Genomic DNA, 19,846 nt, shown 5'->3' on the forward strand with positions numbered 1-19,846 from the left:
TATTTTTAGATAAGCTACATGCATCATTATGAAGCTGGCTGTGATTTTAAAAACATCTTGTATATGCTAAATCTAACTGGTTATGCGATGGGATTTTTAAGCGTGCTGTCACATTTCCTAGACCGTTTCTTCTCAAAGCCGTTTTAAATATGAGTTACTTGATGACATTTTACCCTACATGGGTCGATACTGGTTAAGTCTGTTTGTAAAGGGCAAATCTATTCATCTTTTGGGGGGCCGCAGTATGGAGCCCTGGGGCCGCTTTGTCACACTGTGTCGTATGGAACGTGAGTCTGCACATCCTCTCGGTGTATGTGCTCGCTGTTGACCACTATAGTAACCCGCACTAATGACAGAGCCACCCAGCGAGCGTCTGGGACCCGTGTAGAAGCCGGCCCCTCTCATAAACACCAACACTCCTAGCGTCAACACACACATGGAAGTGTTTGACTGGCAGGCAACTGCTGGGGGGGGTAGGCAGATTTGTTTATCTGGAGGTCAAGCAAGTTAACACTCCATCACGCAAAGGCCAATCTTAATGGCAAAACATACATTCACTTACAACATGAGTAAACAGCAACAATCACGCAGGATTTACACGCCGGTGCTGTTTTTCTTCTGGTGTTTTTATCTTGGCACAAATGGGATATTTTGAAGCAGTGACATCTGAGAGATTGCGCACAGATTCTTTAAATGCATAGAAAGTATGCAATTTCAAAATATGTACTGTTAAAAGCAACTAAGTGCATTCACACATCCTAAGAAAGATTTCCGGTTGTTGAGAAATGAACTCATCTGTATATGTATCCTATGGTGTGACAGCAAACAATTTAGAAAGAAAACTAGTCTCTCTTATGCTATTTTATGTCATAAATGTTCATTCCGTTTTCTACATTTTTGCTGTCACACCATTAGACACATGTCTTCCCATGTGCATATGATGGGGGAAAGAGATATAAATATAGTTAAGTCAGTTTGGAGAAAAGCATCCACTAAATTAATGAATATAAATGTGATGGCTTTCGCTGGTACCAGAACCATCGCACTCTTACATAAACACACACACACACACTTTGTAATGTCCAGATTACACACCTCCGCCTTCCTTTTCTAAACGGTTGACTTAAGCTCTGTTATTTCGTTCGTGATGTCGTGACCACGGCAGCGTTTGATTTGACACTCAGAGTTCCTGCACTGTTACAAATCCCAGTCAACATAAACCACCTGTCAAACATCACATTAAAAATCTTGTGTAAAGTCATGTGTAAAGTCAATGAATAATTCCAGAGACATAAATTATAATTGCGTTTCACACGTGAGGAAAACAAAGTATTTGTACACTTAAATCATGAATTAACATGGAGGCTCAAAATATAAACCAAAGCAGCAATTAAAGGAAGATGGAAGCTAACCTGTTTCTTTCTTTCTTTCTAAAAGAATCAAAGCATATTTTGTTATATTTTGCCTGTTCTTTCTACAAATACTGTATGTGTTACTGAAATGTTATGTTGTGATCCGATGCAATAATATGGGGTGGTTTCCCGGACACGGCTTTTATTAAAACCGGACGAGGATTTGGTTAAATTAGGAATTAAAAAAACAATCAGACTGATATATTTTAAGATATGTTAGTGTTATTTCATTTCGAAGACACCTGTAACATTTAAGTTAGTCTTAGACTAGTCTTTAGCCCATGTCCGGGAAACCGACCCGCAATATATAGATATAAAGTGGGGCTTAGGCGGCCAAAACTAATAAATGTGAACTTTAGATTTGCCAACTAATTATCTAGAATATATCAGTGCAATTGCTTAGTATCGAAATGCACACAAGCATGTTTTTAAATTGACTTAAATATCCTAATTTAACTAAGGCTAAGAGATGCTGACACCGGATGCACAGTCGTGTGGCTCTCGGTGATGTGCGCTGGGAAACTATCACTCAAATCAGGAAGCTTTTGAATATAGTCGTTAGTTTTGTTTGTTTACACAAAGACAGTATCCTTGTCGCATTATATTAATTTATACTTAACCACCGAAATCTCGTGGAAAATTTACGATGTCTTTAGGCACTTTCAGCACTTTGAAGATTGGTTGCGTTGCAATCTAAGGAGGAGTTTACCAAACTACCTTAATTTATGTTTTTGGGAAAAATTGAGTCATACAGATGTTAAACTATTAAAGGGAGAGTAATTAATGGCAGGATTTTCATTTCAGGCCAGAGTTACCCTTTAAGCCCTGTCTCTGAAACCACCTGCCATGTATAGATTTTTAAAATGGGCTTAAGTGTTCAAAACTAATATATGTGAACTTAAAGTTTGCAAGCTACAGGGTATCAGCACTTGCTTGGTGTTTCGGGTGTGCAGTGAAGTTTTGATAAAAATAATTATCAAATTACTATGTGAACGTTCTCCTACAATACCAGTCACATGTAAAGATGCTTCTGAAGCTGAACGTGACTAAGGTTTATCATGGCAGTGCCCTGCACACCTTGTGGTATTACTTTGACTTCCCTTCCATTGAAAGACTTCAATTTCTTTCGGTCTGTGATATTGCAGAGTGAAACACAACTGTGGTTTAGGAACTAAACTGAGAGAATCGAACTCTGTGATTTCACTCGTGACATTTATTATGAGCAGTTGTCGAACATATGACGTTTTTGTTTTCTCCGAAACATTTGTTTTAGACAGAATGTCACAGTAGCTAAATCAAACTTGCGCGTAAATATCTGAAACAGACCTTCTTGATCGGATATGGAATGGAATTCGGCAAGTGGTCGGATTGTCCTGGCTGAGAATAATGATACACTTCAATTATGTCATTTCTGAATGTTAATGTATGGAGACAGCTATAGGGGAGAACAATGGAGACCTTTAGGTTGCCTGCGACCGTGATTACATCCAGATTCAATCAAACCCGCATCAAGTTTTTAATCTTGAAGTTATTACTGTTGCAATAATTGTCCATGTGACAGTTCATCAGACGTTGACAGATATAAAAAATAAAACATCAGGGGCCCATTTAGTGGCGTCTTCCAGCGATCGAAGCATCAACCCCGGTGTCTCTGAGTTTCCCCGTAGTGTTTATGGGTTCTGTTGGGGAAGAACATACTTACACTTGTATTTATAGCTCTTGTGGTTTGGTCTTGTGTAATGTGATACTGTGTTCTACAGTAAGCCAGAAAGCTCAAAGATGAAGCTGTGATTCAGTATGTTCACTATGTTGACTGTGATTTGTGTCATCGTATACAAAGCCCGAAACATCAATACAGTAAAGAAAAGTTACAACCAGTAGGGCAAGAAGCCTGTTGGATGATATAGCGCATGCCATATGAGAAAGTGAATGATGTCATTTACAGACGTCTTAAAAAGAAAGAGATCAAAGTCAGAAGTCATTTAACTGACTTATAGTGCACTTAATATAGGAACTTTTAACCTGCGGTCGATAGTATATCACGGGTTAAAAAGTTAAACATGGTTGACAAAAGCCACAGCTATTAAAAATTAAATTGTACAAACAAAAATAAAATAAACAAACTGCAATTTTGTTAAATATTACAATATACTTTAATGCATTTTGCACACACTTTTATCCAAAGTGTAATGTAAGATATTTTTTAGCAGTACTTCTTTTCCCTGGGAATCGAAGGCATGATCGTTGCTTACACGGGGCTCTATCAATTACATGATTTTTTTTTCATTGTCACCATCCTTATTTACTTCTGTTGTGCCTTTTCTTCCTAACTTAACCAAAGAGTTTTGAATTTTAAGAACATTACTGTACATGGGTCAATGATGTTTAGGTTTTGTAGCCAATTTTAAAATACAAATAAATAATAATATCTATTGCAGTTATTGCAATGTGGTGTGATTGACACACTTGTGTAAGCTTCAGAATTGGAGTGAATTGCGGATGAGATTTCGAAGCTCCAAAATGTGCATCCATTGTTTTAAAAACTGCTCCACGTGGCTCCGTGTGGGTTAATAAAGGCTTTATGATGCGAATCAATGCGTTTGTTTAAAAATGAGGTAACACGCAGTTTCTGCCAATCTCATAATAACTTTGAGTACCCATACAGTAGTATTGGATACTTCGTACCTTCGAAGAGTATTTAGTTTGATCAAATTTATAAAAGACAGATAAAGCTGTACGATTTTATCTGGAAAGAGACGAGCTCCCGGAGGCGTGCTGGGGGGGGGGGCGGAAATACAGCACCAGCACACATAACATCGTCGCACTTTACCATCATAACTGTTGATTCACTATAAGCATCATTGATGGGCGTGCTCTTCCTCAAGCTGTCTGGTTGACACGTGGTCGTGCTCTTTTGCGCACTGGATGATGTGTGGGTGTGTTTAATTGTCCAATAAGGGTCCACGGACCCGTGTAGAGCAGTTTTTTATAGATGAATGCACTTTTTGGAGCTTTGAAATCTCATCCAAAAATTTCTCCCATTCTGAAGCTGAACGACCCATTATTCTGAAAGAAGAAAGTCATATACAAAATTCAAATAGGGTGCCTTGAGGGTGAGTAAAACATCGGGACATTTAGTTTTTTGGCTAAAGTATCCCTTGATTAAGTTTTAGCTTGTTTACTGATCAGTTTACGTTATCTAAATACATTCTGGGATTGAACCAACAACCTTTCACTCACAGCTCACTGTAGCTTAATGGCCTGATGGTGTTTGATGCCAGATGTGCTGGATTTAGGGTAGCGTTTCAACCAGGCAAAGCTAAAACCCGAGACTTTTTTCCTGTCAGTCAGAGATCTCTAATAGGGGTCGTAGCAGCAGGGGTTGATTAACCTAGAATAATAACAATGATGCCAACAAGAAGAGTGTGTCTGTGACTAGAGCTCATTAGCATCCCAGCGTTCCCTTCTCCTGCTTCACTCAGGTATGGTTTCTATTTCACAGTACCGAAAGAGGTCTTTTGGGGGGGGATTGATGGAAGTGATTTAGTGCCCAGGGGACAGCGGAGGGTTAATCGGTTAACCAGAGAGAAGGGAAGGTGGGGGGTTTGGCTACCGATCTTAAAAAGTCTGGGAGGTATGCCCGTGGCCGCTTTGTTCTGTCATAAAGATACACAAACAGGAAGTGATGCGTCGGGCCCAGATGCCTCATTCACAGACATGCACGCCCCATCTCTGTTCATCTGTGACAATGGATTCACCTAATCCTGATTGTTTCCATCCCTTAAAATTCATGACTTTTGCTCCGGTTTCTCCGTCACACGTGCATTTCACACATTTTTAATGCCTGTGTGGAGTTACTGGTGCCGTTATAGAAATGGTCACAAGATGTTTGTGTCAACACAAAATCAAAGAAAACTAAATATCTTGGAGAAAGAAAGTTAAACAGATATGTTTTACTGAGGTTTTTAAATGATGAGAAAAGTTAATAAAGCAATTTTAAACTTTAGACATAAATATATTTTTTCATCCAAATCGTACATTTGCTACAATAAGCAATATCCTCTTTTTCATAAAAAATATTCAACAGAAATAAATGACAAATTAACCTACATGTGTTCTACATAGCAATAATTAAAAAACTGTTTATAATATATCATTTATATTTATTAAATGAATAAGTGTAAATAGGAGAGATTTATCTTCATAGTTTTTTTTTACTTCTGCTGTCACACCATAGGACACACGTATATTTGTCAATTACCCATATGCCATCTATGTTACTTGTATTTGGGATAAAGTAAACATATTTCATTAAAGGATTTTACATAATGTATTATTGCTGTATTGATTTAAAACCTTAATTATGCTGAGGCCGACCACACCCTCAAGAATTGGTTGATAAAAAAAGATGAACACCATACAAAGGGTTAATACAAATGCCAAGTAATAGGTGCGCAGTAGTACGCTAACTAGGGTACTTAAGATATGCAATATTTATTTAATTAAAATGACACTCAAATTAAGTTGAACATGTGCATACTCTTGTGTACAAAGAGCACAATGCTACAGTATATATATACGGTCATGCTTACGTTTGCAACATACGTTTGTCATTTACAAATAACTGAATCTGACTTATGATCTCTACCACCTGAATCACACTTGTTTAATTGTGGGGTGAGAGTCATACCAGAATTACAAACACTCGCTCACCTACGCTCAAAAGGGCAATTGCAAAAGCTTCTAGAAATTGTACAAACAGCTCTTTGAAAATTGGCACATCTTGTTGCCTTTAACAAACATTATCTGCCTTTTGTGACCACAGATGTTTGTTCTTCACAAGCATGGAGAAAAACAACTTAAAATCTGTCCGATACAGCCAAACATCAATCAGTCTTTCATTTAAAATTGTATTATGTGACGTGGTTTGATATGATGTAAAGCTAAATGTGTTGCATGGTTTTAATATTAGAAGGTTTAGAAGTGTACTTGGTCGTAAAGCGATTGGGAAACAGGATGAAGCAACATTATATGGCCCATATTAAATATTTAGATCTGTGTTTTCTGAGCCCTGATGTTGAACATGTTTATGAAAGATATTTATTCATGTTTTTATAAGATGTGTATTTTAAGTTATGTTATGTTATCTTCAGGTCCTCCTGGGAAACGTGGAAGAAGAGGTGACCCTGGTGAGTCATATTCCTGCTTTATTTATATTTGTTGCCTGACTATTCAAGTGGTTGTGAGTCAACGTGGATGTCTGAGTAATGATGACTCAGAGGTATCAAAGAGAAAGCTCACCAAAAAATGTAATTCTGTCTCACCCTCAGGTTGTTCCAAACCTGTATAAATATCTTTGTTCTGCTAAACGCAAAGAAAGATATTTGGAAGAATGTCAGTAACCAAACCTCATCCCCCATTGAGCCCCATAGTATTTATTTTCCCTACCATGGCAGTAAATGGGGGAGGAGATCTGTTTGGTTATTGGCATTCTTTGTGTTTAGCGGCGTAAAGAAATCCATACAGGTTGGAACGACCTGAGGGAGTGTAAATGGTGACAGATTTTTACATTTTGAGTGAACTATCCCTTTAAACTCGGCTTGATCGTAACACAGCTGCATACATGAAAATGCTGATTTGTGAGCAAAAGTGACTCATTGACGCATCACTTGTAAAATAAGTTGTTATTAAATGTGAAATGAGTTAAAGAGGTGACCGGTTTGAAGCCTTGCCTGAAAACATCCAAAAACACGACCACGTCGTAACTTTATCTTTGGGCCATGGATGTGAACCGTTTGTACGTGAGAACCTATATTCACCTCCCGCTCCCATCCGATTAAATCTGGGATCACTTCGTTCTTATTGAACTGGCATTTGGACAGAAGGGCAATTCTTTACATCTGTTTCTCAAACCCGTTCCAGGCCCGCTGCCCTGGGAGAGGAACATCAAACACTGGCAGAACACTTTATTTACATAGAGATAGTGGGTCATTTTGTCACCCATTCTGCTAGATGTGGTTCTGTTTAGCCGTGCCTGCCTGTTGTGAAGTGGGCAGGGACGAGTTGAACCCGGCTAGATGGATGGAGGAGGTTCTCTCGCTTGAGCATCTGTTTGTTTCTTCAGTGTGAGAGAGGAAATATGCTGGAAACCTGGAAGACATTTAGAGGACCAATCAGTGCAAAGATCTGTCCAGTCACATACACATAATTCATTCATTAAAGGAGCTTGTTTAATAAGGACCCTCATCCATTTTCAAAACGTCTTTCCAACCAAACAGTTTTGATGTTGGCCCATTTTATTTTTTAACGAAACATGTGCTCTGGGAATTTTTGTGAGACACACACACACGTTCACCTTTGTTTTCCCCATCTTGCTCTTTAAATGCTCCGCAAGTGGTAAGGTTACATAAAAAGGGAATACAAACAACCTTCAGTCTTATAAAACTTCTATTTTATAACCTCTTTGCCCCCTCAACTTACTTGGCCTAAACGTCTGATTATTACTCTATTGTTGTGATCAATTAGATAGTTTTTAATGTTTTTTTTAATTAGTTTTTTCTATTTTGCAGGACCCCCAGTAAGTACCCTCATCTTAACACATCCTCATCGTGACATCTCAGGTACTAAATGATCTCTGTAGTGTTGTAAGCGTGACTGAAGTTTGCACGGTGAGTCAACAAAACTTCTGCCTCGAAAGATTTAAGATGTAGTATCTTCTCACAGTTCAAGAAGCGGTCTCCTGAAAGTCTTAACAGCAGTTTAACACGCAGGGCAACAACAGGTTACATATCCCGTCACCTGCTTTAGATTGTGTTAAAGTCAAGCTGTCAACACTTTGTTGCTAACTGATATCGGGTCAGTATTTAATATTTTAACATGCTTTCAGGATTTCATCTATCAATGCAGTTCTTACAGATGTCACATTGTGTGACAGCTTTTAACACTTCAGCTTGCTTTATGTGGAACTTCACGTAGTTTATGCTCCACTAGTTTATTTTCTCTCAAGGCTTTACAGACTTCAAAACGTTAATCCAGCTAGTAGGCATAAACAACAAAGAATTACATCGTGAGAAGATTGGCAGGTTGTAAAAACTATTTCTATATTCAGCTGCCGTCTCAAATTTTGAATCCAAATAGCTTTCTTAATTCTTTCAGCTGTACTTTTTCTTTCTTAAATTTTTCTCTTTCATTTCTGCATCAAATTGAACAAGGACTCCAGAGATAAAAAAATATATTTATTTTGTCATATATTTATTAATTAATTTTCCCCACTTTTATTTGTACAGGGCAAGCATGGGCGAGACGGTTACCCGGTAAATAATTTTCTTTCAGTTTTGGCCCCTTTTTTATGGAGCCGCTTTTCTTTCAAACCCGACTTCACATTCTTGCTGTCAATCTATAATCATAATTTTTTCATCTCTTTAAACCTTTCCCCTTTTTGCTTTTTTTCTTATTACTTTGATTTTGAATGAAGTTTTTTTAATCTAGATTATGGCATCATATAATCACTATTATGAATGATGAATTACAGAGTTTGTGTGGTTCAGCTAGAAAAGTCAAATATCTGCACTTCTACATTTAAAAAAATCTACTACCGCACCTTTTTATCAACATGATTACTTTACTTGGTGAAGTAAAGGATATTTTTACCCTAAATAATTGAGGTAAAATACCCTGATTTAACTCTACGGTCCATGTAGCCGAGATGGCAGCAATAATGACGCTGAGTTTCCTGGAATAGGAGAAACCACTTCTGGTCTTAATTACATTCCTAATAGTGTTTCTCAGTTGAAAAGGTTTCAGAAGCAGCCATTGGCTAAACTGGTGTCCGGGAAACTAGACCAGAGAGTTATAGGGGCTCCGATTAAAATGTCCTATTTTCTGGATTATCCTGAAATAGAAGAACTGGAACAGAAATCAGGTGTTGAGAATGGATTGGCTATAGACAAATCATCACATGTAACTGTGCAGAAATAAGCAGCATCGCTGGTCACTAGCACTTTAACCAACTTCTTATAGTTTAACCAGAACATCAAACCAGATCTCCAAAAAGACCCTGCTGTTTTTTTATGCCAGCACACATATGAAGATTTTAGTCTATATCTGAACAGTGATTTTTTATTTATATATGTTAAACATGTAGCTCAGTGGTAAGAGCATTGGGTTAACAACGCAAGGTTGTGGGTTCGATCCCAGGGGAATGCACATGCCTTTGTATAAATGTATAGGATATTGCAATGTAAGTCTCTTTAGATAAAATAAAAGCATCTGCCAAAATGCATAAATTTAAATAAAAAAATGCAATTAGTTAAAAATAATATTGTTTCCTTTGTAAAATAGGCTAATTGATAATTGTTTAGTATTATTTTACTGTATTTTGTACATTATAATTATATTTGGCTTAAGTAAAACAAAGCAGTAAAACATTAACAGCTCAATCCATATAATTTGTATTTATATGTATTGTATGCAAGCATGTCATCAGTTCTTGGGGTCCAGAAAGAGATCACGGAAGGGGTTGTAATTGATGTCACCTGATATGCTGGTGGTCTGGTGGCCTCTAGTGGCTTTCGGCAGAACATCAGATGGCAGATAAGAAGCAGACCGACCTGGAATACCTCAAAACGAATTTGGGGTCCGATTGTGTTTTTTTTTTCGCTTTTGAGTCATAAAGCGAGTAAGACTTTTTTAACCTTGTTTGGTCTGGAGTCTAATTGCGGACCCCTCGGTTTAGTTGGTTTGCCTCGGATCATCATGCAATGTTTACTTAACAAACTTTACTCTGGGGTGTAAAGTATGAGTTTTAGAGAGAGCGTATTTGTTGTAGTTGTGACTAAGTCTTGCGTGTCTTCGGCAGGCAATTACACATCGGATTTGATTCATTATCACTTCCTGTCTCTCTGCGCATTATTGCTGCTGTCATTACAGTAAATCACAGAGATGTTTGTATAGATATGCCAGGTCGCTTCTACTGCAAGATCACCCTGCAGATAACTGCGTATGCCAGGGCGGCTCATTCATGCCAGCAAATTAGTATAAGAGGAACACTCACGGTTTTCCCAGATTTGTATGTCTGCTGGGAAAAGTCATACGCTAATGATAGACGGGTGTGTTTGTGCATCTATACGCTACGCACACTTATTTTTAAAAAAGACCCTCTAAATCTTATGGATAATAATATATTTTCAGTTTATACTTCCACCCAAAAAGTTTTAATAAAATCAAGGCCAATCTAAGATTTTATATACACTTTATGGTCCTCAGTTTTTTTATTATACAGTGTAATTACATAATTGTTTCTTGTTGGACATCATGATAAAACTCATTGTTTTATAACGCTTGACTGTTCCATTCCTTGTAAGTGGTTTGGATTTCCGAAGCTGGTGTTCTTCCATTAACATCTGCCAAGCCTTTGTTCATCTGGAACAGAGCGACAGGTGTGCGCGTGAATCTGGACCACATCCACAATTTACAACACAATCCCAGAATGCTTTCGTGCAGGAACATTCACAGATGAGCTCACTTCTCGATATCTTTTAGACCGATTCCTTCCCCCTCCCATCTTGTAAATTAGCCTGAATGTCAGATTGGGGAATTAATATGTTTGTAGAAGATGACGGGGTCAAGGATGAAGAAACATGTCAAAACGCAGACGATGTAAATTAAAAATAATTTACACCGTTACTCAACCTTAGACAGAAGTCTCGTGAGATGGGAGCTTAGCTGATGAAAGAGAAACGGGAGCCGAACAGGAAGTCTGTGCGTGTGCACGGTGGCCCCACAAAGTTTTAAACATATGAAGATGAGATTTTATTAGATCGAAAAATATCAGACCGAGTGACATGAAAATAAGATGTTAGGGTAGTAGGCATAATAATCGTGGAAAAACACCCCGAAAGTGTGATCAGGACCCAACACAAAGCGGAGGGTCTTGTATCACACTGACGGGGCTTATTTTGCGATAACAGCCAGCTGCTTGTAGATTATCCCGCTTATTACACGGCTACTTGCCACATGTGAAAAAAACTGGACTTGAAATGTGAATTTGAAATATTTTATTAGCCCCTTTTATCAAATGCGGTTTACTTTTGGTTTTAAGGTAAGAAACGACGTTCAAATGTCACGAAAGGGCAATTTGGTTTAATCATTTATAAATATAATGTCATATAAATATGTATTTTAATAACATACGTATATTTAAATTCTCAAAATTGGCTGCATCTGGGTTATTAGTTTTGAGAGGTTGTTATCTGGGAATAACGAACCTGCAAATGTCACGACTGGCCAATCAGAATCAAGCATTCCAAAGAGCTGTGTAATAAAATTACTTAAATGAGCAGTTCACTTTCAAAATGAATATTCTGTCATCATTTACTCGCCCTCTTGTTATTTCAAACATGTATGACTTTCTTTCTTCCGCAAAACACAAAAGAAGATATTTTGAAGAATGTTGTTAGCAGCACAGCACAGAATGGGGGGCTGTGCTGTTCTGCTAACAACATTCTTCAAAATATCTTCTTTTATCCATCGTTCTGCGAAAGAAAGAAAGTCAGGTTTGAAATGACAAGAAAGTGAGTAAATGATGACGGAATTTTTAAATATTTTATTAGCTAAATTCTACCGAATGCAGACTTTCCACGAGGAAAAGCCGTTTACTTTTGGTTTTCATTTTGAAGGTGAACTGTTCCTTTAATTGTAATTCATAGTAGATGTACAAAAATCATAGGTGTACTAAATCATATACCTCAAATTTTTGTCATTTTAATTTTTCCACAATTTATCTGCATATATAGCAGTACGTAATTGAAACCTTTCAAACGTCCTGTTGTGAAGGCAGGTTTTGTTTAAAAAATGCACCTGATGTTTCTTTAGAACTTGCGATCCATAACCTTTGCCTCTTTTTCGACATCTTTGTTTGAAAAACATTTCCCACAAAATTAATAGTTAGGTTTAACCAGAAAAGAAAGCAGCTTAAATAAAAAAATCCACCTAAATGCTTTAAAGTGGCTCAAGTGTGCAGATATGTTCCGGGGCGACTGTACTCTGTATGTGATGGCAATCCATTCAATCTGAACATGTGCTGGGTTGCATGTCACAGGCACATGTGCATGGTCTGTGTGTATGCGTGTGTAGGTAACTCGCCATTGTTCTTGTTCATTCAGGTGGTGCCCACATGCTGTCCGTGCTCATTTGAAGCCGTGATTTGATCAGCAGTATGGTAAACAGACTATATTACCCCCAGATTCAGACCAAGGTCTCGCTCACATTGCCCGCCATTGTCTTCTTTAATAAATCATTCTTCTGGCTTAAGTTCTTAGCACAACAGGTTTAGCTCTGACACGAACAGTGAGAAAAGAAAACGTGTTTCATTAACGAAGAGAAAGACAACGATATTACACATTTCTATTATTTCAAATAGTGCAGCTTGTTACACCTGCATGTGATACATGGACACAAACCTGTATATTTTGACAGGAGGGGCCATTTTAAAGGAATCCGAATATTTACGAGTTTTATTGATGATCGATGATTTCTAAAACCTAGATCCTAGGAAGTACCTGGACCACCTTGCCACCCTGTTGTCAAATATAAGAGCCAGATCCTGCCGTAATAAGACTTCTGAACGTTTGATATGTTTCTGTCCTGGAGCATCTTTCTTTGGAGGCCAGTGGTAGGGAAAGGAACGTTAAATATGGAATAAAACAGTTCGATAAAATATATTCCCTTTGGAGAAGTGAGAGAAAGACAGACTTCACAGACATTAGATCCAGATGACCGGTCCTCTCTCACCGGTGAGATTATGGGGCTTGAGTTTCCTTCATGCAGAAAGAGGAAACATGAAGAAAAAGAGGTCGAATGTGTGTGTTCATGGCTGCTTTACACTTCAATTAGCCTGAAGAAGTGACTTAATTGACTTCATTGAGTCATTCGTTTTATTTCATGGATGTTTTATCATATTTGATAAAAGTTCATTGCATATACAGTTGTCCTGGATTTCACATGTTTGGTCTGAAATGTTTTTGTTACCAAACGCCTAAATCGTAATCATTTCATGTCTTTGATCTATTATTGGCAATAAAGAAAACTTTGGTGTTATGTAAAACGGTAAAGAATTATTTTGATTAGAACGAGACTGAACATTAAAGACTCGATTCAACTGGTAGAGCCCATTCATAAGATCCCCCAGATTTCCACGTCCCAGCGTTGAGCCCACCACATAGTCCAATTTGAGCAGGAATGCTTTTGTAGGCATGAACTCAAAGCGTTTCGATTACCCTGTGATGAATTTGCAATATATAGCAGAGTTGAAAAAAAATTATGGCTGGCAAAGGGCAACAGGCAAAAAAGTCATTATTTCATTTTCTTGTGGCTTTACTGGTAATCTGAAGCTCCGTTCTCACTCTTTTGCACTTCGTGGTTAAACAAATGTGGTAAATCTGTGCTACTTTGGATATTTTTTCTTGCTGTTCCATTCTTGGAATTTGGTAGTGCAGACAACAAAATACAACATTCAGTATTCGTGCCAATTTATTTGGTTTGTGAGGTTTTGTATTTGTTTTTATTAAATACGTTGCAACAGAAACATGAAAAATATGGGTTTTATTTTTCTATGGTTACCTGAATTCCTCAGGGGCTCGTAAATTGAGTTGTGGCAGTTCGTGTGTGGCATCCACATGGACCTGTGGGTGTGAAATCTCAGTCTTCAGGAGAGAAAAAAGCTTTTTATAAAAGCGTCTGCTCAATGAATAGACGTAAATCGTCTGTGTCCTTCTAAAACCTTGTATGTCCACATTCACTTTTTTTCAGGAAATGGAAAAAATAGTACTTTTTAAATGATTGCATACTGAGTTGACAAGGACGTTTAAATACTTTTTATTGGTGAGATATTTGCAAAACCCAGTGGCAACCATAAAGGGCGACTCATAAGAATGATTTGTGGGGAAAAGGAATCACAAAATATGAAGATACAAGGTTTCAGAAGGACTTTGCTGCATTGTGCACTGATCTTGTGCTACTACTGCTAGGTGTAATTTTATAGAAACCAAACTTTAAATCCCCAAAATCTCAATAAGCTATTTAATCGTGAAGTCTTGCGCCTCGGGGGTCAACAAACTAACAGACCCACCAATGGTGACTTGTCGGAAGACTGTCCAAATTTATAATAAATGATGAACTTTGCGGGTCTGAGACCCGGGTAGCAATGATCATAAATCAGACCAAACGTCTCGGCCAATTCATCAATTTCTCCTGCAGGAAGTCCGCCGGCGGTGACCTGTGTGTGCACGTGGTGTCTGCTCACCGTGAGGAGCTGCCACAGAGAGCAGGCCGCATAAATGCTCCCAGATGTAGTGATTAGATCCTCCAGAACATCCTCAAAACAAACCCACAGACGTCTCATACTGTCCTCATCATACTTCTGTGAGCGTGGAGGCTTTATGGTCCTCAGTGGACTCATCTTCTGTCTCTACATTTAACGCTAGAAGTCGAGCAGGATGTTCCAATACACTCGGATACTGACACTTATTGAAGTTAGAAGTTTTCTCGTTTTGTCCGTCTTCAAGGCTGATCGCGCCAGACCTTGTATTATATAAATGAGCGGTAACACTCAAACATATGCTTTTCATTTTGTTTAGTGTCCTCTGTGAACCTGCGGATTTGCATAAATATTTGACCAACATACGATCTGAATATCAGTTCGAATCCCTTCATTATGACCTGCATTATATCCTGTGTTCATAGCAGATTCGGATATACTGTAAATTCTCAAAATCTTAAAATCTTAAGTAACCACAGTTTTACTTTTAATGTGTTTCACTCGTCCCTTTTAAACTTTTCTACAGAGTTCATGTGACACAGTTGATGTGTTCCAGTCTCGCTAACTAAGAAAAGAGATTTGGGTCTTTGGTGTGATGTTGCCACTCAATGAGTTTCTTAGCTCTACAGAATCTTGGAAGACAACATGGAATAGTACAAATATACTTTTAAAAGGTCAAGGGTCATTGACATTATGATGACCTCACACACTCTCTACGGCTTCATATGATTTATTTGTGACACTGCTACTTTTAGAGCTTCAGCGGGACTAGGTACTGACTAATGAGACTTCATCTAAGGCAGTCAAACAACACAATATTAATGTCGTGTGTACTGTACTTTTACGGTATCTGTCATTTCATTTGTGCGTTAATAAAAGATGCCAAACTAAACCTTTACATTCTACTGGTGGTAGAAGCTTGTCATGTTTGTCTGCATCCAATCTTAAACATAGCAATGACATCATGGCCGACAACGTTTTTTTTCCACATCTTTCTCCTGCTCTTCATCACCTTTTGAATAATTTGCTGGCTTTTACTTTCACAGTCTATCTGCACTTGCTTTTATTCTAACAGGCTGTGTGCTGGACTCCTGGGGTTTAATCGTCTGCTTTTGTCTTTTTCCACCGTGCAGGGTCCACTTGGTCTGGATGGCAAACCTGTGAGTAATTGCCAGCTTTAAAGATTTACAGTGATGTAATGAATGTGTGTAGAACCAAAGGTTGAAGTATTTTGATAAAAAAAGTTTCTACTTCTCTCTGCCACCCTCATTCTTTTTATAATGGCCTGCAATTGTGAGATGCTCACGAGGAAACGTCCTTCCAGAAAGAAAGATAGATTTCTTTACTGTTCCATCTCAATATGCAGCATTCTGGAAATCTACCGAGTTTTAGCCATTTAGTTAAACACACCTGAAGCAAGGTGTTCAAAATTACCTGACACTGAGGCACTATAATTGGCTCATTGGGAATCAGTTTCAGGTGGGTCTGTTTGGCCAGCCAAAAATATGTAGGAAGTAGTTTGCTAATGCTATTCTGTTTGGTGAGAGAGGTCAGTGGTGTCGAAATTACACATTTGACCTTTAAAACAGTATCTTACTTAAAATTGAGCCAATGGAGGAGATTTCGGAGTTTGTCTGCATCTACTGTAAGAAACCAAAGTGTTCAAGTAGAACGTTGCTAAAATAGAAAAAATAAATATGTAAAAATAAAACCCCAATATTTATTTGTACAATATACAATAAATGTAATGTAATGTAATGTAATGTAATGTAAATGTAATGTAAATGTAATGTAATGTAATGTAAATGTAAGCAATGTTCGTGGAGACATATAATATTTAAGAAACAATAATTGAGATATGCAAGTTTAATCTGACTCCGCAGATAAAAGGGACATGAATTGTGCCAAAACATTTCTTGACATCAGGGAAACATTTAAAATTATTGGTCTTATTTTTAGTACTGACTGATTTGTTTATTCTCTGTTTACAGGGTCCTCCTGGACCTAAAGGAAGCCAGGTAAATACATCTCAACTCTGTTTTGAAAAAAGGTTGTACATTTTGTGGCAATGTTTACTGTCACATTACTTGTTTACCTTGTAGGTTTATACAAGGTTGATTCTTAGTAGTCAAAGTGAATTTGGCTTTTATTCTTGCATGGAATTATGGGAAATTGACTCCTCTATTTTTAGCATCTCTTTGACTGTATTTTGTGATCTTAAAAATTATTTGATTTAAAGACGTTTGCTTATATATTTAAAATGACAACTTTTCAACAGTAATGCTACAATTGTCAACATTTTCAGGTCATTTATCACATTAGGTCACACCCCATAGAGCGCTATGTATCATATATGTCAATTTATAAATGTGATGGAAATAATGGATTACACACTTAAAAAAGCAAGTATTCATCATTGTTAACTTGTGTTCTTACAGACAGGCAAATGTTTTAGGGTCCTGTTATGCTCTATAGCACTTTCAATGGAAGCTCATTTGTCCAATGTAAAGTAAACCACTTCATCTTAAAGGACATCTGTAAGACAGACCACCTCAAAGTCATTAATCTATGGCTTCCTGTGAAATGCGTTTGTCGTGTTGTTTTGACTGAAATCACTCAACCGAGTTCAAAGATCTCATTCAGGTGTGATAACAGCCTGGTTTTGGAAGCGTATAACATTTTGTGAGTCTGCCTTATTTATTTTTTATATATATTTTATTTTGCAGATTAACCAAATACAGTAAATGTGAAGATACATATGTCGGGCGGCATCATAAGCTGCTGGTTTAATATAACATTCATAGCTTCTGAATGGAGAAGTATATATATTCAAATCTAAGGAACGAGTCTGACTCATTTAACAAACTGATTCGGACCGTCCGCTCATTAGCCTGAACGGGGTGTGCCCTGCTTAGGGACCAGGATAATTAATACTATTTTTCAAGCTTTTAGTATAATTTTTAATATATTGCAAAACTTGGTGTATTATATAACAGTAAAAGTAAATGTATCATAAAATTTATTTTTAGTTGTCTGCAATTTAAAAGTGACTACAAATGTAAAAGTTTTGAAGAAAGTCATTGTACAGCCGTCTTGTTTATTTCCACAAGGTAAATGTACATTTTTGCTGTTCACGCTGTCATCCAAACAAATTGGGTAAAAAAGCTGTTCCAGGATAGTTCACCGCCAAATAAAAATGGTCATAATTTACTCTCCCTCTCTACATTTCAAACCGGTATGGCTTTCTTGCTTCTCCAGAACACAAAAGAAGATATTTTGAAAAAATGTTGGTAAAAAAAACAGTCCCCATTGACTTACAATGGTTGAGCCCATACAAGAGAAGTCAAAGGGGACAAATGGTTTTTGGTTACCAACATTTTTCAAAATATCTTATTTTTTGTTTTGCAGAAGAAAGAAAGTCATACAAGTTTGAAAAGACAAGAGGGCGAGTAAATGTAACAGATTTTTCATTCTCTTTAATGCAACGATTCCCCAATTATGCAATTTTCCTCAAACCATTATTTTTCCATGTGTTAAGTCCGTGATCGTTCATCACATTCACACACTTTTGATCAAGTTACTTGCAAATGACTAAGATCAAAGATTACAACTATATCAAGAGCACATGTTGAATGAGTTCAGTTGGAAAAAAGTTGACTTTGGAACATCTCTGAAAAAAGGTACAAGTGAAAAATAAGAAGAGTTGTGTTTGGTCTTAGCGAATGAATCACTTCTCACACAGTTTTCAGACATGTTTTAAACTGTGCTCTGATCTGGTCGTTCTTTCCTGTAGACCTTTGTCCTATCAATTTTTCATTTTTGACAAACAGTCTAATCAACGCACCCAACTCATTTGTTTCAGGGGCTGCCGGGACCGAAAGGAGATAAGGTACTTAAATGTCTTCAGTTAATATTTTACTCCACACGCACAGAAACCACTTCTATTTCTCTGCTTCCCAGCAAGCAGATGTTTTCGGATTTTTAAAACAACTTGCAAATTTCGTTTGCATTGGCCTTCGTCTGTGAGCACATGTTTTGGACGGGCCGTAGAGCGTGTCAGGCTTCAAATTAGAGGAACTAGAAACCTGTGGTGAATGAAGCGCGCTTGGAGTTTCAGCTTGATTGCATTGCAACAAAAAATACAAAACAAAAGCATTGCGCTTCAGGATCCTTCTTCTCCCAGATCAACGTTATTCATTTAGAAGTTATTAAACAGAATTGCGTGCATTCTCCTTTTTGCATTTATTTATCCGCTTTCTATTTGTGTTAGGTACCATAATTGAGACCATGGGAAACGTTGACCTGAGTTTAACCGAGACTCTGTAAATGAGCTTATTGATGTGGTTAAAGGAAGAGTGTATCCAAAAAAAATTTTTTATTTAGTTAACTTATTTATCCACACTTTTGGGAGTAGATTTTCTTTGATTTTTAAAAGCAAAATGCTGATTTGTTTAACAAAAAAATTGCTTACAATGTTAGTGAAATGTGACCACCTTTTCAAGCTTCAACAGCATTATAATATAGCTCCACATGAACATTTTCAAGTGTGCTTAAGGCATTCGAATGGGTTTTGTAGGAGTTTATAGTCTAGAATCCTTATTTAATAACGTTATGTGTTCTCATGAGACATCTCCGGATGCTTTGTTTGTAGCCATTACAATTTTGGATGCACTACATATTCCTTCAATAGACAGAAAATTGATAGTAAATTTATATAGTGTGTTTAAACAAACATTTAGTGAATGTGAAGGTCCAGGGTTTGTACTATAATTCATATAGTGTTGTGGTCCTCATTGTATTTCTTGTCTGTCTGTTTAGGGTGACCAGGGAGACACCGGGCCAAGGGTGAGTGATGTTTGCCTGTAGCCCAACACACCTACTAACTAAAAAACATGTATCGGTTTATCATTCTTATGAACAAGAACACCCCAAATGTGCCCCTTAGAACATGTTTACATTTAAGGTAAAATATTGGTGACAAATTGGTCCACATTGGATTGTTAACTATGTACACACACACTAGCAGTTACACGGTTCTTAAGCTTGTTCACAGTGATACGTAGAGGACTGATGATGTATCATAAATCATGAATGAGTTACCAAGTTGTGTGTGACAGCA

The 19,846-nt window shown here is 37.4% G+C and overlaps 1 protein-coding gene across 1 annotated transcript in view; it reads left to right on the forward strand.

Annotated features, from left to right (window-relative positions):
- col23a1a (collagen type XXIII alpha 1 chain a) overlaps positions 1 to 19,846 on the forward strand; it is a 98,097-nt gene that overhangs the window by 62,388 nt on the left and 15,863 nt on the right. Inside the window, exons 3-9 of the mRNA XM_056769779.1 lie at positions 6,566 to 6,601; positions 7,982 to 7,989; positions 8,699 to 8,725; positions 15,861 to 15,887; positions 16,719 to 16,745; positions 18,590 to 18,616; positions 19,546 to 19,572. Of these exons, the coding sequence (XP_056625757.1) occupies positions 6,566 to 6,601; positions 7,982 to 7,989; positions 8,699 to 8,725; positions 15,861 to 15,887; positions 16,719 to 16,745; positions 18,590 to 18,616; positions 19,546 to 19,572 (179 nt within the window). The remainder of the gene's footprint in view (positions 1 to 6,565; positions 6,602 to 7,981; positions 7,990 to 8,698; positions 8,726 to 15,860; positions 15,888 to 16,718; positions 16,746 to 18,589; positions 18,617 to 19,545; positions 19,573 to 19,846) is intronic.

This window comes from Triplophysa dalaica, chromosome 16 (genome assembly GCF_015846415.1).
Source record: "Triplophysa dalaica isolate WHDGS20190420 chromosome 16, ASM1584641v1, whole genome shotgun sequence".
Classification (NCBI taxonomy): Eukaryota; Metazoa; Chordata; class Actinopteri; order Cypriniformes; family Nemacheilidae; genus Triplophysa; species Triplophysa dalaica.